The sequence below is a fragment of the Megalops cyprinoides genome, chromosome 15 (genome assembly GCF_013368585.1).
Source record: "Megalops cyprinoides isolate fMegCyp1 chromosome 15, fMegCyp1.pri, whole genome shotgun sequence".
NCBI lineage: Eukaryota > Metazoa > Chordata > Actinopteri > Elopiformes > Megalopidae > Megalops > Megalops cyprinoides.
In genome coordinates, this window is record NC_050597.1 from 28,250,412 (window position 1) to 28,274,169 (window position 23,758).

The 23,758-nt window shown below is 44.1% G+C and overlaps 1 protein-coding gene across 4 annotated transcripts in view; it reads left to right on the top strand.

Annotated features, from left to right (window-relative positions):
• arhgap22 (Rho GTPase activating protein 22) overlaps window positions 1-23,758 on the top strand; it is a 41,199-nt gene that overhangs the window by 5,623 nt on the left and 11,818 nt on the right. For 3 of the 4 annotated variants that reach the window (XM_036547214.1, XM_036547215.1, XM_036547216.1), the window contains 2 exons: window positions 4,040-4,239; window positions 9,159-9,246. In XM_036547214.1, coding sequence (XP_036403107.1) covers window positions 4,040-4,239; window positions 9,159-9,246 — 288 coding nt within the window. Of the gene's footprint in view, window positions 1-4,039; window positions 4,240-9,158; window positions 9,247-14,617; window positions 14,723-23,758 lie in introns of those variants that run through there. The other variant, XM_036547217.1, reaches the window with a different exon arrangement.

Consider the following 23,758-nt stretch of genomic DNA (forward strand, 5'->3'; position numbering starts at 1 on the left):
TGTGTGACGCATAGACTTACTGTCAGCGTGTGCCTTCTTGTGTTGACCATCACCATTTGGTGTCAGATCTGTCAAACATTAAAGTCTGACAGAGTTTAATAATAACTCTGTGTAAGGTTTGTTTGAGTGGCTTATTTGAGTTGAGTTGTTTGAGTGGCTTGTTTGAGTTTGCTTTGTTCAGTTCATAGGCTTTTGTTGAAAAACTAAAAACAGTGGGCTGAGAAATGTATTTTAGAGTGTGCAGTTATTTTTACTGTGGTTTTGGCGGGTTGGCACGTTAGTTTTTGGGGCCAGTTGTCACGCGTCACACCTGACCCCTGTGAGGGCAGTCAGCTCAAAAATATACATTTACCACCTCCCTGTTGGTGAAGAAATCATTTGAAGCCTGTTTAAGGAAACAGAGAACAGAAAGGCACAACCATATCAAATGTAATAATGAAACCAGAACGGCAATTACATGCAAACCCTGTAAGTTCAATGGTAAGGATATTCTGTGTAAGGGTAAAGTGAACAGTCAACAGGTGTCAAACACAGCAGTCATTCCAGAGAAAGCCGGGGTCCCAGTGATTGTGCTTGAGGAATGCATGGGCACACAGTGTGTTAAAACCGAAATTACTGTTGTTCAGAGGATTTTGGAAAATGCCTCACTTATATCTGACAGCTCAGCAGTGCTCAACTGTCTCAGTGCCTCCTTGTGACTGCTTGCTCTAAATTTAACCACATGTGCATTCAAGTATTATAAGTGTTGTGTTGAAGGTAGAGGTAAAGGCAAAACATAACTGAATATGCATAGCAGGAATTGATACTTTAGTTGCAAAAAGTCTACAATTGGATAATTAGTTGGTCTGTTTGATGTGTAAATATTGCTATAACATGTACATTGAGACATGTACATATTTTAACTTGTTTTTATAATTTCTATTTGATTTGATTTGTTTGTTTATGGTGGCATCTTGTTGTCCTCTGTTTCTGAGGGAGTTCATTGTCTGAAATGTTGAGTGTTCCTTTTCCTTTTCCTGTTCTGTGTTTACAGTGACATGTCATGAAATATCATATAAATTGTGGTGTGTGTAATACCATCACAGGTCACATTGTGACAGGAGAGTACTATCATTTCAGCTTTTTGATACTTGCCTTCAGGCTTGTCATGTTGATATGAAAACGCTCCATCTTACTGTTACAAGCTACCCATGCATGGATATCTATCTGTCCATCTGTTTGTCTGTATCTGTCTTTCTGGCAGTCTGTCTATCTGTCTATCTGTATCAATACATCTGTCTGTTAGTCTATGTTTGTGTGTGTGTGTGTGTGTCTGTGTGTGTGTGTGTGTCTGTGTGAGTGTGTTGCTTGATCTGTTCCTGTCAGTCTACAGTACATATATGGACAGGTAGATGGACAGGCCATAAACACTTATAAAATGAAAGCAAGGGGAAGTGTCTGGCTTGCTGTCTCGCGCCTGGCCTGTCTCGCAGCGTGATGACATTCTCAAAGCTGCATCTTAATGTCAGTCCCTTCTAAAGGAGCGTCCGGAGGGTTCCGGGGAGGAAGAATGGCAAGCGGAGAGGCTTTATCGCCACGTCCTTTCGCTCACTGATATTAGGTGGCATTTTATTTGCTGCGGCTCCCGCTGCTTTTCCCTCAGGAGACTCTGAGCCTATCTGGATTAAAGGCTGAGCTCAGTGTGGTCGGGAAGGAGAGGAGGGTGATGTGGCTCTTTATTGTTAGATGTGTCAAAAGGGGGAGTGGGGGGGTCGGAGCGCTTCAAACTGAGATAACTTTGTGAAGCGCTGAAATATTCATGACCAAATGCTTCCTTAATTTTTTTTCTCCTCAAAGTGACATCATTAAACTTTCAGTGATTGAAGACCTGGGCCAGAAGCACAGGGCATTGGGAAGTGGCGTCCTAAACAAAATAAAAATAAACAATACATTATTTTTGGCTTTCTGTCATCAGGCTGGTGGAGACTACATTAATGTTTCAGACTGTATTCTTTGTCCAAATGTATTTCGCAGAAGAAAAAGAGAGACATTAGAAATAATTTTGCAGAAGAAAATGAAAAAGACACCCTTTCTTCCAAATGGGAGAAATGTTCCAATGTGGCCTTGATTAAAAATGCATCAGGCAACCGAGCCCGGTCATGAGTATTTTTAGACCGTGAAAACGGGCTGCATCTCGCGGTCTCGGGAAGAGGACCGTATAAATGAATTAATGTGTTGCCCAGTCCTCACCCCTCCCCAGGCACCCCTCTATTGCCCCTAACACACGCACGCATGCACGCACGCACGCACGCAACATGCACTCGTGTGATTGATCCGGCTGACATGTTATGATAGCTCCATTTTATGACTAATAAGCAGGAACGTCGTTTATCCTCCCCTGTGAGACTCGTGTTCGAGCGAGAGAGTGGTTTTCGAGTTTGCCAACCCCCCCGCCCCAACACCACCATGCAGCCACCCGCCCCTGGCTATGGGATATGCACTAACTCTAATGAAGCTTCCATTAGCCTGGCCCCGTGATTTAATAGGATCCAGGAGCCTCTGCAGCATATGTGGAGACAAGCAGGATAATAAACGAGCGGGCTCCTCGGATGAGAAAGGCCCATTATGAGCATTGCTTATGGAGGCAGAAGAAACGGCAATCATGACTTTGCAATAAAGGACATGAAGGCAGACAGAGTCCAGCACCCCCCTCACACACACACACACATACACACACACACACGCTCCCGGGCCCCTCCTAGAGGCGTTTTTTTTTTCTCCTGCCATCAGCAGAAAGAGATGCAACAGCAAAAAAAAAAAAAGCTATTGATTTTTTTTTCTAAGCTGTACAAGGATTGATCCATGGTCCCTGACACAGGGGCCTTGCAGAAATACTGTCCTACATTGATTTTGATAAATAATCCATGATAAAATGGCTTTGTTATGCATGTCTTAAGCTGCTGTTGAGAGGGCTGGGCTCTGTAGAAGGGGCTGGTAATGAAGGCTGTCTTATTAAAGCGATGCTGTTCTCCCAAGCCTTTGTTATCCACTTCTGGACTACTGTGCACAATGTAGAGAATTTCTGAAAGTCAATTGAACTGTCTCCTCTGTGTTGCGAAAAAAGATGAATGATGACTGCAGGGACACAGTTCTGTCAGGTGCACGGTGACGTTTCTGATCTGGACCTGAAGGTGAGACTATTGCAACAACAAAGATAAAGGAGTAAGAAGAGTTAGAGATTTACAGTCGTGCAGGGTAAATCGCAACAATGTAGACATGTGTTAAAGGCCATTTGCTTGGTAAAATATTCTGTGCATTCTGCACAGAAATGCATAGTCCAAAATATCTCTTACTGAAACAATGAGCTCTATTTGCAGTTGTAACATGGGGAAGGTTAAAACACAGTGCCTTCCCGGCAAAATCATGGATTCTGCCTTCCTATCTGTCCCTGATAATGTGTTCTGTAATACCTCTGCTGGTAGCTGCTCATTAATCATAAGCAGAAAGGCAGGAGATGTAATTTGGTGCTGAATAATTAGCTTTTTCAATAGCACTATGCATATCTATAGCAATTAGAGTCCGAACCAAACCTCCATATTCATGAGCACCTGCCTCCATTGGATCCCTTACAGTTGAACAATACAACATTTAACAGTATTTTCCATGTTAAGGATCGTCTGAAATTACTGTTGATTGAGGATCACGGGTGATCACTGGGAGAGCACCCCTGTGGCTTCTCAAATGCAACACACCCGGGTGCTAATGGGACCTGAAGTACAATACTGGTGTAAATTCACTTTAAAGCTTATGGACTGCAGACTTCACTTCCCATCACCACCTGCATAAAGCACCCTGCCCATTGTGTTCACCCTGGCTGGGTGGGGATGTGAGCATCGCTGTGGCAGCGGCAGAAGCCTGGCCGCCACAGAGGCTGTTCGTTGAGGTGCTGCTGTCTATGTTGTTTTATTGCTGTCCATAATACTTTGCTCAGCGCTTTTGGCTGCGAAATGTTGTACGGAAGGTGGCACGTGAGTAAATGCTATTGTCACTGTGCTTGCAGCCAGGTCTAAGAGCATGGTGATGGGGGAGATGTCCCGCAGTTCCAGCCGCCCGTCCTCCCCGGGCCTCCAGGAGAGGGCGCTCAAGGCGGGCTGGCTGAAGAAGCAGAGGAGCATCATGAAGAACTGGCAGCTGCGCTGGTTCGTGCTGCGCACCGACCAGCTCTACTTCTACAAGGACGAGGAGGAGACCAAGCCGCAGGTACCCAGATGTCTCCGAGTGGGAGCTTTCCGGCAAAAAAAAAACAAACCCAAGTACGCTGTTCCTCATCTTGCGGTTTAGAAGACGCGCGAGCTGAAAAACAGGGATCCAGTTCGCAGTAGGGGAATGGTCATTTACTTCCTCAATTCTGTTCACGTTCAGTCTGGTGACACTGCCACTGTATAATGCACGAAGGGGCTTTGATTTCTGACTCCCTTGAACATGTTTTTATTCTGTCTTCATAAGATCCTTCATAAGCTTATGCAGATGGCTGTTTTGAAACATTAAAGCCATTTTTTTAATGTTGATATTTCAAATGTTATTTCAAAACGTCAGCCCCCGGTCTTCAGAACTCACTGTAAAACTGGTCTCACCCCTTCTGCTGGTAAGGACAGCATTAGCATACCGTTAGAATGACTTTGGATTGTCACACGGTAAGACACAAAACAGCACAGTGCAAGAATGCACTATCTACAGACCAGCTCTGCTCTTAGCTGTGTATTTAGTGTCTGTGTTTATGTGCATAAATAAGCAATGACCTTTTTTAAAAGAATGAGTAACTGTGCAATTTCAAATTCAGTCCATAAAGAGAAGGAGTGCAGTGCATTCTGGGCTTTTTATGAGTCAGACAGCATTACACAGTTTGGCAAACCACAAAAGATTAGTTCATCCCAGCTTAGCTATCAAAGCAAACAAAGAGCATTTCAGTACGGATAACTATATAATAAAACAAAGGAACAACTTAACATTTTGAATTTACAGGGAATTGATTTATTTGGTGGTTTTATTGTATGACGACCCTTTAAAGTTGAGACACTCACTCTTAAAACTAGCAGCCTGCATGTTTCATTTGACATGTTGGTCCTACTGGAGCTTAAAGTTAATTTGAGGGTCAGTAAGTAACATTACTACATTAACATTACATTGAGCTTTGCACCAAATGCACACCAAGGAAAAGGGCCTTACTAGGCTGATTTGTGAATGCTTGCAGAATGGATGCCTTTTAAATTAAAATGCAGTGCGGGAGAGCAGCTTGAGATATGACAGTTTACATACCATTAATACTTTTTGATTTGTCCATTCCTGGTGGCTATTCAATCTAATGGTTCAGAGTTGCAATTTTCTTTTGGATTTAAATGAATGTTAAAGGATTTATATTTGTATTTTATAATATATGTAAGAATATTTATAAAATTTTAAACTATTCATGAAGTAGCATACTCTAGCCTGCACCCATCAACAACCATGCATTAAAGTAAATAAGGTGGTTAAAATATTTAATATCTCTTCAAATGGCTGCACAAGTCTTCACACTGATAGCTAGCTATAGATTTTCCACAGTGCAAATTCAGCAAACCACCAAGCTTTTCTTTTCTCTATTGCTAATCAATATGTCATGCCTTTCAGTAATGCAGCTCTTAATTCTCCTAATTCTGAGATAGCAGTAATGTTTGATTGCCCCTATCTACTCTATAAATACTGACAGGTCTCAGTTTGGCCCTGGAATGACTAGCATTAATGTGGACATGTCAATCTTAAGGTTTTGTTTAGTTTAAAAATCAATCGGTAAGAGCTGCCAGCTTTATTGACAAAATAGTGAGGCAAAGCAATGCATAACAAGCACATAAAACTGGAGATAAAACAGTATTTAGAGGGCTGTTATTTGGAAAAATAGACAATTAGTGCACCTTGCAATTATCAATAGCATGTACTGTATGTAATTTACACATGCTCATAACATCCAACCATACACTTTCCGTTGGTTGTATTTTCACATAGATGCATCCTCTGTGCCTTATTAACAATAAGTACTTACGTAGCAATATTTAGCTATCTCTGTTTAGCTTACCTCCAGCAGGTATTGCTTTGTATGAACGGAAATGTTTTTGGACTCGAACAGCTGTCCCCGGTGTTTAACTGCTGCTATTAATCATATGGCCAGGGAACGTCCTTACCCGGGGTGATTGTGATTTGCAGTTGATGCACGTGCGGCAGTGAACAGCAAAAGCACAGTCCAGGACAAAACACAAACAGCATGCCCTTGCAGGTCAATATTACTCAATCAGTAGAAGGTGTTTTTGTGGCAACAGACAGGGTCAGTGTGTAAAGAAAGGGGAGGTGGGGCCATGTCTTACTCAAGGCCACTGACCTGTTGTGAGGTCACCATTTGTGATGACAAGCAAATTGGCAAGGCCTTGCCCTCCTGCTTGACATTGTTGTAAGTTGTACAGTCGTTTCAGCCCTATGCGTGTGTGCAAGTTTCTGGACCAAACACAATACATCAAGACTCAATACATTTTCTTAGCAGGATCTTTTATCCAGAGCAGCTTACACAGCTAAGAATTTTTTTTTAACTCTTATCTGTTTATATGGCTGGATGTTCACTGAGGCGGTTCCGGTTAATTACCTCACCCAAGGGCACAATAGCAGCAGCCCACCTGTGAATTGAACTGGAAACCTTTGGGTTGTGAGCTCAGCTGCTTACCTCTGTACCACACTACTGACATGTCTGGTACCATGAGCTGGTACACACAGAGAATGGAACAGGCAACCCCACTTCATTTCCACTCCACACACCCTAGAGAACAGTGCTGATGAGAACTGCGTGATGCCGAAGACCCAAGCCCCATCACCGCAGCCAGACTAAAACGGCTCATTCTCATTCGAGGAGGTTCAGCTGGATGTCTTTTTCACAAACATTTTTGCTGTCATCTGCCCTGATCAAGTGAGTTTTAGATTTAGGTACTGCTATCGGTAGAATTTGTCCTATGGTGCTCCATGGCAAATGCTGTTCTTATTTCTTTTTTCCCCTCTTCTCTTTCTCTTTCTCCTATATATGTTTGCCATAAGGTTGTGAAGAATATACTATAAAGTTATGCATCTTCTACCGTCTTGGCTGCTGCTGCATTTTACACACCAAGTTACCGTAGGTCATAAATCTGAGCCCTGTTAATGTGGGTGTTCAGTACATGCTCTGAACAGGAGCTGATGAGGTAGCAGATGGGAGCGAGTGAGAGCAAGTGAAGCTGTATCAGTGTGTAAAAAGGTAGATTCAGCCCAAAGGCAGGACATACTGAGTCCCCCGATGATGTTGAAGACGCTAGGCAGGATGACTAGAGCCACTGCCACTATAATGCAGGCCGCATTGCGCCTAAATTAATTGACTCATCCTGGCTCATCCGTCACTTAGACATCATTACCCTGCCGTTCCCAAACCGCGCTGGGATGGGATCAGAGATGGATCTCCAAGCCGTGGGCTCCCGCAGAAAGAAACTCTCCCTTGGGGGGGTTTAGGGTTGACGCACAGAACCAACCCCCCCCCCCCCCCAGGGGACACAGGCTATGGAATGCAAACACATGGCGTCTGCAATGACTGTGTAACATGCTCAACTCATTGCTTTTCTGATTTTCTCATTAGCATTCTTATTCTTACTCTCAATCTTAATTCTTATTCTCGTTCTTTTTTCCATTCATTTTTTTTAGTCTCATCCTCATTCTTGCTCCTAATAGTTGTTTATAAGACAAATGCCCTCGTGGCAGTAATTTCAGTAAAGCAATAGCATTTAAGTCTTGCATAGTGTTGAAACAGTGTTTACTTTATCCTCTAAAGCCCCATATTTCATATACAGTAGCTGTAAGTTCAAAGGATTTCTTCCAGAGGCTGGATTTAAGTAGATGCATAATTTATGAGTGAAATTTATGGCTTATGTTGATTGTCCCTTATTCGGCATTCTGAGCAGTGAAGAAAAGTGCCTATGCAGCCATCTGTGTAATCTTTCTAATATATATTTCTAATATATTTTCTTGGGCTGGAACTGAATTTAGCAATAATAATAATAAACATGTTTCCAATTGCAGATTGAATCCAAAATAAAATGAAAATGAAAATTAAAAAAAAATATGATCACACAGGTATAAAAACATAAAAGTAAATTGCTAAAAATGGGGTTTTATCACCAGACCTATGCCCTGGAGACTCTGCCCTGGAGGGCCAGCGACGTCCATGCTTTTCGTTCTGCCCAAAGTCTGACCTGCATAATTGGATCCATTATCATGTTAAATTAATGCAGGTGACCCTGAGTGTTTGGCAGAACATGGAGCGACCCCCCCAGCACATGGTGAGCTGCAGTCATGTAGGGAAATAATTGATCCGATTATGTGATTATGAGCGGGGCTGGAACAAAAACTGTAAATATCTCGGGCAGTTCAGGACCGGGACTGCCAGCCCCTGCTGTAACACTTTGGGAAGCCCCTGGCCGGTGAGGGAGAGCATTCCAGAGGCAAGGGGCATGGGAGCTATAATGGGAGTCTCCTGTCGTGCATACAGTAGCAAGGTTCTATGTACATATAGTATCTGGGTTAAATGTGCATACCGTAGCTGGGTTATAGGTTTATGCAGTATTTAGGTATTGCTCGACCTGTGAGAGTGTAGAGACATTTGAAGAGCATTACTTCCAGGCAAGTAGGGACAGTGCCTTTTAAAGTCTTAAACACGGTAAGGTTGTATAAAATCTGTTTTGATTTTAACAGGAAGAATTTAAGGACAGGATTAATGTTTTTAACATGAATGTTTTTAACTTTTGCTTTAGATTACTAGATGCCTTTAAATACAAGTGTTGTTGATATGCACTGCAATTAACTTATAGTTAAACTCTGCTAAAATGACAATGGCTCACTTTTAATTAATTGTGCCTCTAACACTTAACTGTGTGCATCTGTTTTGTTGCAGGTTATGTTTAGAAATTAGCTGTTGAAGGCCTAGATCTGTTTATGTTGAGTGATATCTTTTGCTAGCCATTTGCCCCGATTTCATCCAGTCTCTAGACCTGAAAATGATTGTGTAAAACAAACTCTAAAATCTTCCTGTTTTCTCTTTTTTTTCCATCTCTTCTGTGTTCACGCCATCCTACCAACCACAGGGCTGCATCCCGCTTCACGGCAGTCAGGTGAACGAGCTCTCGGCCAATCCAGATGAGCCTGGGCGTCACCTGTTCGAGATCGTCCCAGGTGAGGTTTTCCATTAGAAGCCAAGCAAGTTACATTCCAGAAATGGTACCTTCAGAAACCCGGTTCTCCCTGTTAATTAGTTACTTTTAGAAAGCTTGATTTTCTGGTCGCTTTGTTCATTGCTTATCCAAATCAGGGGCATAACACTTTACCTCCAATGTCAAAGGTAACTCTATCAAGCACGTATATTTTTTCAGGTGCTATATTGTAACTTGAAGCATTTGGATGATTTTTTTCATATTGCCTATGATAATGTTCATTTGCCTGAATTGTGAATGCACACCACCTTCAGCTAGAAATCTCACATGGCGGTTGTGTCCACTGAAGATACAGAGGTTTCTGGTCATTCCACATCAACTCTTGCGTAATTGTATCCATCGATTGGATGGGATGTTTAATAAGCTGATGTTCTCAGATTCAATCAGCTCCTGGTTAGCATCTTTAAAACCTGCAACTTGAGATCAATCAATCTGAGATTCTTTTTTTACTGCTATTATCAGTCAGCTGGAGTGCACACAAAACAAATAGTGTGACCTCTAAAATTGAAATCTAAGTAACAGCCACAGATGTAATGCTTTGTACTGTAGGTTATCAGTTTATTCAAGTCTAGTTTTTCTATTTTTCTCAACGGCAACACATGAATATAGTATTTTGATAGTATTTGTCTGAATTACACAAACATTGACAGATTATACATTAAAGTAGTACATGTCATTATACATGACATTCCTAGACTGTGGTCATGCTGAAATTTCTGAAAGTAAATTTCTCTCACTGATAGCAGCAATCAATCTGAAATTGCCAAAGGCTACAGCAAAAAAAAATATTTGCAACCCAGGCACAAAGCATCTGATATCAGGTATTTGAAAGCTGTGCTTGAGAGAGCAGATAGATGTACTGGGGTCAGTTTCCCACGGGACGGTCACCACTGAATGCTGCAGAGAGCTCTGGGAAAAGCGGCAAATCGCATTTTCCATAATAGCTGTGAGCAGCTGTTCTCCATGCAGCTTCCTCACCATTATTTCTTGGTTGTGGTGTCAAATGCACCATTTGATTAGGAAAAAAAAGCAATAACTGCAATGAGAACTCCTGCAGCATTCTGTATGGTGTTTATACCCAAAATAGATTCAAGGACATTTTCTTGGGAAAAAAAACAGCATTTAAACTGGAGTCATTAAACACGTGTTTCAGATTAGAGTCTGAAATTCATTTGTCTTTTTTCTCTCAGCGGGCATTCGAAAAAGAACCCCCCCCAAGGGAAAACCGTTTCGTTCCAACCAAACACTTGCCTTGAGTTTATTTTTCAAAAAACGGCCCTGGATGTCCTTTAACCCAGTCCGGTGTCGGCGCTCCCGTGCGGCCCTCCCCCTCTCTGCAGGGCAGATGTGGAATCTAGAACCGGGAGCTGATGGCACGGCGGGGTGGCGGCTCGACCTTGGCAGGGTGCCACGGGAGATGGCCCAGAGTTCATCGCTGCCTGTTTTAAGATCCCGCCCTGTTTGTGGAGGCGACATCTCGCTCCGCCGACAGTGGCCTAGAGCGAATCCTGACGCACTGCTAGGGGTGTACTTGATGTTGTACCGTGACTGCAGGAATGACATACAATGTTAACTATGGCTGCGCTGGTAGGGCGACGTGAGGCAGGGTGTGGAAGTAAAAGTTTAAGGTTGTATGATCTTTGTATGATCAACAGAAGGTGATGGCGTGTTGTAATCAGTGCAGTGCTCATTAACACTGCACTGATTACGAACAGGATAGCATTTGTGGTTAGCATTGTAATCTGATATCAACCAAAGCAACTGGCTGGATTTTTTGTTATCAATGATCTCATATTGGATGCTGATTTAGATTCCTGTGTGATTGCACATTGTCAAGTGCCTTCCTTAGCCTTGTAGCTCCCTCAGACAAGGAAAATGAAACAGCGAAAGTGCTTGGTTGGAAATAGGCCAACGAAACACTTTCCCTGGGTTTCCTTTTTTTTTCAGAAAACAGCACTAAATGTCCTTGAAGACTATCCCAGGGTACTTACACAAGGTATTTGCTCCTCACAGTTTTCTCTGGCCAGCTAGTGTGTGAGTTCCTGAATATATAACAAGTAAATATCACAAGTAAGTGTAACGTCCATCCAACCTGTGGATTTGTGGACATATATTCTCTCCCCACTTCTTTCCGAGGGCCAAGTTGTTTTTCACAGTTTCTGTGCAAAATGAGGCGCTAGGAGGGTTAATATTTTATGTTCTCTTCGGTCATGTGTACACTCACCTTATTTGGAAAGCATATTTTAAGATGTCATAAAGAATTTCCCCTTAGCGGCTCCTTTTTTCCTACAGTATAATTATTTTATATTTAAGCACTAAGTGCTCATATATGCTTTGTAATTAAGAACCACATTTCTGCAGAGCAATCACATCCCGAAAGAAATACATGAAGAGAATGACCTTTTGAAATCGTATTTCACTGAACACTGCTAAAATGGGTTTTATATCAAAGCAACACTTCTGTAATATCTTTTGATCATTGGGAAGTGATTTAGAATCATGACCTCGTATATTATACCTTTAATGTTGTCACATCAACCTTGGATATATGCTCATTTACTCTGACTGTCTATATCTCTTTTTAGTTTATAACTCAAAATATGTTCCAAAGCCATGGGCTACCGAGAGGCCCGGGTGGCATGACATTAGAGGGGGATGTATCTAAGTTGGGAGTGGTGCATTGTGGGACTTGTAGTGTGAAAAGTAGCCTTTGGCTGTACGCAAGTGTGTCAGAGAATGGCAACCTTGGTTATTGTTGGCCAATGACACAGCCCAGCCTCGGTCTTGAGAAGTCCTGGGCTGTAAGGGTCAGCCTGTGCTTGGAAAGAGTGCCTCTGTTGACTGACCTCCTCGGGAGCACCCTGTTAGTTTGACGGAAGATGGCAGTCAGTTTGTGATTAGCGTGTGGAGGAGTGCCTGTGGGTTCGCACCATTGACTAATGTGAGAAATGTTTGAGCTGCTTTTCCTGTGCGTGCAGCAGAATCTTGTGCGTGCAGAGACCCTCAGATCCTTCAACTCGGAGTGGAGGAACACGGCACTTCTCCACATGTCAAAGCTGAAAGGTTAAGTTTCCTTTGCTCTGACAAATCTACTGAGTATTTTAGCACTTGCAGATAGAATGATTCAGCTTCCGTTTGGAAGTTGTAATTGTTGTACTTAAAACACGGTACACCAACTCAAATGAATAAACACAGTTCTCAGGTTTCATTTTGGTTTTCTGAATTCTCAGTCCTTCACCTTTTTACCTCTGATTAAGTCTCTCCGTTCTCTGACGTCTTTGTGTGGTTAATGCAAAAATAGGCACAGGCAAAATCGTTTCAACCCCTGAAGAGTGAGCAGCTACTTCCTTAATGCTAGTATTTCATCAGAATGTTTGAGAAGTGTTTGGCAAAAGCCATAAGACATGTATTCCCATTCACTTTGGGCATCGCATTCAAAAATGGAGACTTTTTCCAGCTTTGCATATCTCTTTTCATCAATGTCATCGCAAACCTAAAATGGGCCGAATTGAAGTCAGTGAGAGAGGCACTTTCCTCACAATTTCCTCATGGTTCCTCATAAAGCAGGCTTGGACACTGAGAGATTGTCGGAATGAAAAGACTTGAAGACTGAGCTGCCTTGTTTACAGGTCCCCGTTCCCGGAACTTCTGGGCCCATCTCTCTGCACGCTGTTTTCCCGGCAGGAAAGGCTCCCAAGATGCATCAGGAGGAGCAGGTTGCCGCGGTGCAGAGCGAACAGCACCACTTAGGCTAATTAATAACTGCTGCCCACTTGATTAGCTGCTGCTGCTCACGGCCCTCATGCCAGGCTGTGTCGGCCTGCCACCCACCCACTCAGCCCTGCCCACTTTTTGGACCTGACAAAATTAGCTTTCGGCATGAGGTGAAAGCCGGGCAGCGGCCACCCCGGCCGAGTGCCTGCACTCTCCCCCAGACAGCCGTTTGCCAAGTTCCTGCCCCTGCCTGCCTGACAGCTGCACTGTTCTTTTCCAAAGGAAGGTGCAAACGCTGTGTGCCGTGACCAAATGCAGTGCAGAATCTCGTTCCTCAGCGAAATAAACGCACTTTACAATTTCTCATCCCCCAAAAGAGAGAGCATTGCCTCGTCTTTTTCCTCCAATGCTAATACCGGATAACAAAAGCACCATGACCTGTGTTCACAGCCCCATGGAAACCGTTTAGTGCAAAATGCATGGCCTCAATCAACTGGTTGACTTTGGCCCTGGTCAAGAAATTCATCAAGGGGCACTCTCCCAGTGTAGGGTGTGAACGCATTATCATCATTAACATAGTGTAATATAACTTGAAAATGTATAATTGTGAGCAACCTAAATTAACCAACGTAATATCTATGCACAATAAACTGGTGACTTTTCTGATCCATGGTATGGTCTGAGAAGCTGTGCATGGTTTCATTCTGCAAAATAAAAGTGCAAATGCATCTCGGCCTTGTTTTGTCCTTTCTCTGAGCCCCAGATTGTATTCTGTCTGCTTCATATGCATAAATGTCAGTGAGTTCAACAATGCCCCCCTTTATCACTGCACTGGACAAAACAGAGCTGTCAAAGAAATGGGTAGGAGTCAGGGAGTTGCGTGATGTAAGTTTAGACTGAATGTTTGCCTACCGCTGACATTTAGCCAGAAGAGCTGCTGTCGTAAAGTGTTGCTCTTTACATTAAAATCTTGGACTCGACCCTCTAGCTACAAGCAGAAGCATCTGCTTAACACATACAGGGCCTGCTCCGCCCCCATGGTTCAGACCCCTTCAAAGCGGGGAGAACTTAATTAACGAGCGGTTAACTTTAACAGGGGCATTAAAAAAATCCAAAGATCCCAGAGACACGCTGGGATCTATGCGTCAAGGCAGCGGAAACGGCGCCCGGGGAGAAAGAGAGAGAGGGAGAGGGAGAGGGAGTGAGCAGGGAGGCAGAGGCGATCCCCGGGCGGCTCTCGGATTGATTAGCACGGTCTGTTTGTGTTTGGGGATGTTCGCGGCAGTTTGGCAGGGATGAGCCTCGCAGCCCATATGCCCCCGTCAGGCAGGCAGGCAGGAGAGAGCGAGCGAGGGGCGAACGAGACCTGACACTCTGGAGGGATTTCGCCCCTGCCAAAGAGCCTGGGAAGAAAACGCCGCTCTCTCTCCCTCTCTCTCTCTCCCTCTCCCTCTCTCCCTCTCTCTCTTTTTTTTATGAATGAACGAGTGAAGGCAGAGGACTTGTTTTTCGGGTTTCTGGCTGGGATGGTGGCGCGGGCTCCCTGCGCGTACTCCTGGCAGCGTGCGGCCTTGGCACATACCTGCGTGCGGATTTACCTCCAGGAGGGCACCGCCGGTGTAATTGGCATGGCCTGGGCTGTGGCCTCTCACTGGCTCTTTTGACGAGCAATATGGGACTCGGCTGCTGCAAGCTAAAGGAGCACCAGTCCGCTCACCCCAAAGGTACAGGAACTTTTTTTTTTTTTGCTTTGCAAGCAAGATTCTGGGTCTGGAAACAATAGACTGTTTGTCAGATGTTGAAGCTAATCAGTGGTTTGATGGATTTGTGGGCATTTTGTTCATTTGGTTTCTTTCAGCTTGAAATCCTCCCTGTTGGTTTATTGTTGAAGGAAAGTTGGTCAATTCCTGGAATGTTAGAGGACTCTATAATCCTGTTTTTTGAAGTTTTAGGTTTAGGCTGTTCATGTGTAATTCAGCATTAATGATGATGGAAGTGTTGTGCATGAACAAAGGAACCTCTAAACAAAAATTCATAATGCTGAGAGCATTGCCTATACTTTTAATTCTTTTCTTTCCACAAATACATTCAACTGATTTTGCCTCTGTTTGATGGATTTTATGACATGACATTTGCCATCTGTAGTGTCATTCAGTTGTGCAGTGTTCATGGTTATGGTGGATATCCCTACAAGGTCAGCTAGAATGAATTTACTCGCTGTCCTTAAAGCAATCACTATACATGTAAACATGCACCCCGCATGTTACACATTGAAACATACTGAATGTGTACGTCTAAACATGTCCAGGTGTGAGTGCCACCAATAGCCAAGATCAGTTCACTTTGCAGTATAAACACTCCTCAAGGACCCCCAGCAATGGGGGCAGCTGACATTTCAGGAGGCGTTTCCAGGAGAGACTGCAGAGCGAGTCTTTGCCTGTACAGCTGTGGTGTACTTTCGGCGTAAAATGAGATCTTCCAATTCATTATCTCCTCCTCATGACAGACCTACTTTGGAGTTTTTGACGTGAGCAATTGATTTATCTTGAGCCTTCCCAAAAAAGGTTTTTTAATTATTATTCTGTCTCAGACAGTCTGGTTTGAAGACTTGGCTTCTTTAACGAATGAGGTCTTGTTGCTATAGGCTTAATGAAAGGGAAGGTCAGTGGCCTCATTTATTTTCAGCAGTTTAAAGTTTCAGGTTTAAAGTTAGAGAAGTCATTGGACCTCTTTTCAAAGTAAATTGCAGTATGCTTGGAATGCAGTTATCTTTAAATACCATATTTAAGCAATTTTTTTTACTATATTTTCCTGACTGTACACAATTTTTAAATGCATTTCAGTGACCAAAAAACTCATAATGTTGTGTACTACAGAAAGCAGTGCCTCCTTTAAGTTGTTACTTGTTAAAGACAGAGTGCATGGCGGTTAGCATGAGCAGTGGCCTCAGAGGGATTAGGTCTTCACACTGAGGGTTGTAGTTGGGGTCGTAAGACAGACAAACCTCTCCCTCAGACAGCAAACAAGCCTCCGCTGATACCAAACAGATATCCGCCTCCTGCTGTAAACACACTTTGAGTGGTTTATGTAAAGAAGGAGATTTAAGGGGGCAGGTCTGTTGACGCTGACCCCAGTCTGGTGAACGCAATTTCACTTTCACTGTCTCATAAAATTGATGTCTGCACTGTCTCGGTGCTAAGGAACCTTACAGCTAAGCTATGCCGGCAAACAAAACCAAGTGCACTGAGCACTTGAGGACCTTGTTAGATTAGTGAAACTGAGAAAGCGGAAGTGGAAGTTTTGAACTCTGCTCATACTGAAGAGTTTCCAGGGCTCAGCCACCTCTGCGCTCTGTCAGTAAAGTCATGCTAACTCTGCTAACAGAGCAGATGTGCTAATGGCATACAGTGGGAGGAAGCAGTTAAAGGCTGATGTAACTCAGTCTGGAACATAGGTGAGAGAGACCTCTAGCCAGCTTCCTTATTATGATTTGCAGTGTATGATAAAGAGTAGCTTGAGTAGAATCGCTGAGAATCACTAATGGCTGAGAGCTAAGTGAGCTCTTCACAGTTTTTTGATGTCAAAGCATGATTGTGGGTGTGCCTGTGCGTGGTAAAAGGTAGGTTGAAATCGTCGTAGGTGGGCCGGGGGAAAGTTTTGGCATTGTCATTGTCAGTTCATATAGCTGGCTTATCATAATCATTCAGAGCCAAGTGAGCTCCTCACAGTTTCTTCCGATGTCAAACCATATTGGACATGTCTTTAAGGTGGATGTGTCCAAAAACGATGCAACAGTTGAATTACAAAATATTACAAAATGGTTTTTAGCTGTTTCAGATTAATTAAAAAATAATAACTCACAGTATCTGTCATCGCCTTAAGCCTGTAAGCCGTGGATGCTCTGTATCTAATTTTGTTGTTTGGATATGAGAAGAGGCTGAACTTGAATTTGTCAGCTGACTATAGACAGGTGTGAACACAGCAAAACTAAATCAAACTCAATAAATAAACTCAATTTGTTGGCCTTGACATATGTCAAAAGGGAGTCATATGATCCCTAAATTCGCATAGCCAGGTATGAACTTGCAAACCCCTGTGGAAAATTAAGCAAATTAAAAACAGAGCCCCCATATTCAAAAGATCTCCCTTAATGAAATGCAAAATCATATTAACAAAGTGGCTCGATCCCTCCTGCTGTTGGTTGATGTCAGTATTTTGTGCTTACAATAAAAATCAAAATAAAAAAAGAGATCACCTCAGACTAAATATCAGCTCCAAAAATAATTGTGTCCTTTGAAAGGTGCTTTCACGCGGACTCAGTCTTCGTCCTCTGTAAATTTCCGAGCGGTGCGGAGACATGGCATCACGCCACTCGTGCGTTAACCGTGCGCGCACTCATTGTTCAGAAGATAAAAGCTTTTCATCCAAAACCCAGGGCAGCTTTAGCTTCGACACATTCCTGCTCCTCCGTCGCCCCGCCCTGCGCTCTCCTGTAATAAGGTCTCTCTGGCTCTCCCCTTAGCCAGTTAGACAAAAGGGGCTTTCGCCACCCAGGAGCGAGACGTTCGGTGTTGAGGTTGAGTTGTGCATTTAATGGGGGCATTTTTCTGCAATGCAGGAGGCGTGGATGGGGTCAGTTTCAGCTGGAGCCTCTGCATCTGACAAGGAATTTTTGGCAAGGTTTACCTATCAAAATGAAATGGATGCAAATGTGTTTTAACAAGCCCACAGCCCGTGCAAAGTCACATCTTCCCAGCATGCCTGTGTTCCTAGAGTAGCCTCTGCCAGCTGCACGGCTGTTTATAGCAATTGCTAGCAATTGTTTTACATTTAGGAATGTTTGTCTCCAGGTTATTCAGCAGCTTAGAACATCTTTTTTATGTGTAATTGAAACTGTAGCAGCAATGTGTTTGATTTTTTCAGTCTCCTGTGGTGATTGGCCAGAGTCCATTCTAATCTATTATTGGACAGATCTGAAAGCCCACGCAGAGTCCACAGAAGGAGCGCTCAATACTACAAAACATTACCATTTTTTATTATTAAATTATGTCATAGAAAGTACAGAGACGTAACCATTTCAGTGGCATTGTTAATGACCAACAGGATCAAGATCAAGCTTGCATTCGAGGCAGTGGCATAGCATTTAGGATACCGGTAACCAGGGGTTTGCAGGTTTAAATCCTGGATGGGGCATAACGTTAGTTAGAAGCAAGCACGGTGAGTCTGGCTTGCTTCACTAAAGCCTCCGGCAGTGTAAATAGCATATATCAAACATAACATATATAGTCTCATTGGACAGGAGAACAAAAAAGTAAATGCAGTGAATGAGACTGGGTGCAGACTGTGTTCCAGACAGATAACTTCCTCCAGGGCTGGAGACTTGGACCTCGTTACAGCATGTCTGCAGACGAGGCAGCACCGACACATCTCGCAGGTGAGACCTGCCGCCATATCCAGCTGTGAGCTCAGTAGACGTCCATCCAAGATGCACGCGTGAACCCCACAGGTCAGACATCTACAGACATTCCTTTCATGAGCACCGACGGATTAGGGCATGCTCTTATTTAAAGACAGCAGTTCAGCTGGGAGAGAGCGTGTCCTCGCACCCGAGAGGGAAGATGGACACTAGGATATTAGCGCCCAGTTTTAAGCAGACTCTCAATAAGCCCTTATCAGATTCACAAATGGAGTTTGCAGTTTGTGAGGAAAAAGGTGATAATTCACACATGCTGAAATTGTCTAACCTGGACAGTAATGTTGATTCAAGAGTGCTCAACAGAAGACATAGTTGTTGATTTATCTGCACTTGGCTTATGCATAAACTCCCCCATTGCTGCTAGATTCGTGCCTAAAAACTGCAGAGGTAATGGAATCATGTCAGAGATGACACCATGTGCCATGTTGATGAAAATGCGCTGGAAGTGACCCCCCTCTGTGCAGGCCCCCCGGTCCGAGTCACAGAGTGCTTAAACACTGCGTAAACCGTCCCCAATTGCGTTTAAAATTGTGAAATGCCTTACTGTCATGTTTAATGGAGCATTGAGAAGAGTCCTGTTGCACACACTTCTCTGTGTCCATTTGACCCCACGTACGCCATTGGCCTCACAAATGGGGGCTGAAATAGGGAAAAAAAAGTCATGCATGTGCCTAGCTGTAGTGGAATTTGCTTACCAACCATTTTAACTTTGGCCTGCTGGAGCAAAATACAGTCCCGCTATACAAGATCCGACGACAGTAAACAAATCTGTTCTTCTTCATCCCCACTGGCCGCGGGCAAAAAAAAGGGCGGGAGACTCCATCGCAGGAGGGCTTTGTGTCAGCTGCTCACGAATCGCCCAAAAAATGATTCCAACTCCCTTGCACAGTCAGGCCGTAAACATGACCTTCTCTCTCAAAAGGGAGAAAAATGGTGGATGTCAGAGCTAAAAGCGGCACGCACAGTAACGGGACTGTGGAAGAGCCCTGGAGGGAAAGGCAGGTTACGGTCAGCCCTTGGCGCTGTCGGCCCCTGGCCGCTCAATTCGACTTTGACCGCAGATGAAGGGCAGTGCGTGCTTTGGAAATAGTTTCGGCGCTGTTTGGCACTGCGGCGCATTTGGGGCAGGGGACGTTTGTGTCTGGCGAATGTTGTGGCCGTCCCCTCGGTGAACCTGTGGTGGTAATAAATCTTGGAGTAGATGCCTGACTACTTGGAAATGTGTGCGGCAGATATTGTGGAAAGGGAAAGTGTTGACCCCTAAGCAACCTGCATCCACAAGCTTGCAGAAGCAGACCTGGCTGTGTGTAAGCATTTTCACCGATTTTAAGCAGAGGACTGACACTTTTGATCTGGAGGCCTTACCCTTAATTATGTCAACCAAATATAAATGGCTCCGTTTAGATGAACCCAGTAAGGCCGGGAAGGTCACAGCAATCCTGTCAATTGAATGATTTAGTGACAGTCCAGTCCAGCATCAGATGTTCAATATTGGCTTGCATAAAAAATCAGCTGAAAGGCCACTTCAAGGTGTACACAGCATGTCATTTTAAGAGATAAATATGAAATGTTGGTGCCCTTTTATGAGAACAAACAGCATGGTTCAAGTCTATCAAATCTCCTAATTGAGCCTTTGCAAACAAATTAAGGAAACCTCACAAATCGCCTGTGTTAACTGTAGAATAAAAGACTGTTTAAAAAGGAAAGGAGGAGCCTAAGTGTGAATTCTGATAATGAATTGGCCGTGAACTGGAAGCAAAACATCATTATAATTGGAGTTCCAAGTGAAGAGCAGGGAGGAGAATTCTCAGGTGTTCCCTACGCAACCTAGACAAACCAGTCCCGACTATAAAACCTGTACTTGCCACTTCCTTTCCATGTCAGCTGTACACAGCATCCCTCCTCCACCCCATCTCCCCTTTCTCTTCCCTGTATATGACGTCCACATGGGGGGTCAACAGCCTTGGTCAGATGCCATCCCTTTGTCATACTCCAAGCCAAATAAAAGTACAGCTATAACCACATCACATTCAGCCTTCACACTTTGATTGGTGGAAGTTCATACCTACTGAATTATTGTTGCTGTTATGATTATGTACCTACCGTACAAGCACACAGTACACAGTAACATCATATTTGCACTTAGCATATGTTCACACTGGTTCTAAGAAATAATTAATATGCGCACATATTCACACCTTTCATGTGCTTCAGCTGCGAACTTTCATGCTTAATCATGAGCCTGACTGCTGAAACGGGTAATCTGTCTCCACGTCTCTTGGTACTGAGCTCAGGGAGAAGAGCTCTGGTTTTATCTAAACTTGCTGAAACCGAGAGAGATTAATACATGCCCTGTAATCTTCGCCATCCATCAAGTTACCCCTCTTCTGACGTGCTCATTTTAATTTGTAATTTAGCTGTGGTTGAAACGAGGAGAGCTGGCGTGCCCCGCACAGAACGTGCAGCGATAGGCCTTGTTTGCCTCAGTCACCTGGGGTGAAGTGCGATTTCACATGCAGCTGGTGAAGGGGGTAAGGACCAAGCTGAAATGGCTGCTCTGCTCCTGTGCGAGAACTGCAGCCTATCAGGGGAAATGGCGCACACCGCCACACTCCTGTGGAGCGGTCAGCCATGCCTCCTCTCACTCGTGGTAGAGGTTGCGTGGCCGTCTGCAGTGACGCGGCAACCCCTGCCCCCCCACTCCTGTTTAACCTCCGGACCTCAATTACCACCTTGGGCAAACGGGGCAAGCGAAGCGGCGCTGGCCGTGCCCCCGTGTATCAGAGCTGCAGGGGTCCAGTCAGATTTAGAAACTGTGTAGCAGGGAAAGAGGTCCGCAGAGAGCAGCTATGTAGGTCATCCTTCACAAAGACAAACTCTCTCACAATGGGCAGGTTATTCTGGGGTCTGGTTCTGCCGCTGTAAAGCAGTAATGTGAGACCAACACACAGCCCAGGAGATAACCGCATGCACTTCCCTAAAACTGGTGGTAGGTGCAGGACTAAAATACAACTGGAAAAAGAGAGTCCACACCCTATTCTAATGCCTCCAAGTGGTTTTATGAGCATATACAGTTAACTCGGACAATGTTGGGGATCTCAGTCACAAGCATTGTTCATACCCACTGCTCACAGCTAGCCAAAAATACTTACCCACATCCTGTATTAACGCTATTTACATGCTGCAATGTGAATAGTGTGGTGACCCACTGACATTGGCACAAGCCAACATGGATATAGGACTACACATGTTGCGTTTCATGCCCAGCCTCAAGTGTCATATTTGTGTCAGTATTTCTGGGTGATGCTCCGTCTGAATGATGGACCGGGCACGCAGGAAGTCAATTATCTTAACAAGGCTGATTTATGGATGCCGAGCGCATCCAATCAGAATCTTTCCCAGGGTTTCGTCCTTGTGCCCGTCTAGATGACTTCTAAGCTGAGCCAAAGACACTGACTCAACATGAGGGAGAGAAGCAATGCATGGCTGTCTGAGCTCAGCTTTCTTTTCTAGATTTGAGTTATCAAACAGGCTTCAGCTTTGGGCAAAAACATGACCACAATCCACATTTATCTGTCTGAGGCTAGTGTGAGGACTGCCTCAGATCCCAATACGAATGGTAATGTGTGAGCTCATCCGATAGATATGATGTTACAGGATGGGAAACATTCCATTTGATATGCATGATGTTTCTCTCTGCAATATGGCATTCTGACAGACAAAACAGGGAACAGCTACCTGAGTTTTTAGAACCACAGCAGGCTTTAGCAAAGATCTAGAGTCTACAGTTACAGCAGGACAAACCATTTAGTGTTGCTGCCCACCACACAACATATATTTGTCCTTTGATTTTGAAGTGTGAGGTTGAGCTAGTCTCTGTATATCCATGCCTCTGCCTGTCTTATGGATCCTCACTGTCCTGAGTTCACCTCTCAAGAATAGGAGGTCCTATGCTGCTTCACATTCTTATCTGATCTCAACTGATCTCTAACCGGCGCTGGGAGGCACAGACTTCTCCCTCCCTCGCTCTGGAGGGAGAATCATCTTTGTCTGTTGTCCTCGGGGGGAGGGTAGGACGTGAGGGAGGATGAATCTGTCTGCTCTGCCTGCCAGACCCGCGTGCACACACACAAACCACACATGCACATGCACCACACACAAACAGATGTCCACACACCACACACACGCACATCCACATATACACATACCTTACACGCATATACACACAGGGATAGTGAGAGCATTTCTAGTGCATGGGAAGGGTTTGAGAGCCAGCTCAGGTAAAGGGCACAGTGGCACTGCAGCGCACTGGGCATTTGCAGCATTTGCACTGGGGAGCGGATTCATTAGTGATGGGGGGAGGGGTGGTATGGCTATCCACGGCTGCTGCAGTGGCAGCTTGCAATTACACATTCCCCAGGGTCACAGATGTTCAAGAGTCAGAGACCCTTTCAGAGACCTCATCCTCCTACCTGCCTCTGATAAGCATTTTAGTCCAGTTTAATTCCTTGTGGTTTTCACCACTTAAGGGTTTACAGCAGAAACAGTTACAGTACACAATTCACCATTAACTGTGTGACATATCTTAGTATGTTTCCTGCCTCCTTGTTCACATGCAAGTAAGGGGAAAATGGTTGCAGGTTCAATAGACACAGATAATACGCAAGTTGCCTAGGATAAGGGTAAAGGGTGTGTGTCAAGCAAATAAATAATGTAAGACAGTGGATTTCTGAAGTCTTGGGAATGTAAAAAATAAAGTATATGGCTGATCCATAGCTATGTTGAGCATGATATATAATATATTTGTGCCGCATAGTAGCTGATGCTCTGAATGAGATTCCCCTCGTATTATTTTTCTGTCTAAAAAGACAAATATGGGAACAGGGATCCTTAGTAATTAACTCTAGGTGCAACTTTTGATTAGTTTGCGCTTGATTGTGAAGCCTGTAATAAAAAAATGTACGCCTTTGTGTTTTTGAAATGTGCATTATTTATTAAGTGTTACCCAGTGAGACGTGTCATTAACAAGCTGTCGGGTGATTGGACCCTTGTTAACATCCTGAGTATGACTGCAGTATCAGTTATTAAACTGGTTATTCTTAAAGGGAACAGAAATACTTTCTCCACGTCTGGTCTCTCTTCACCAGCTACCAGTAATTTTTATTTGCTTTTCACAGTCAGGCCCCTGACATCATCTCAGAGTGACCATCTTCATTTGAGGCTTGCGGGTTTTTGAGTCTGCTCTGAGGAGCCTCAGATGATGGTCTCCCCTCCCCCACCCCCA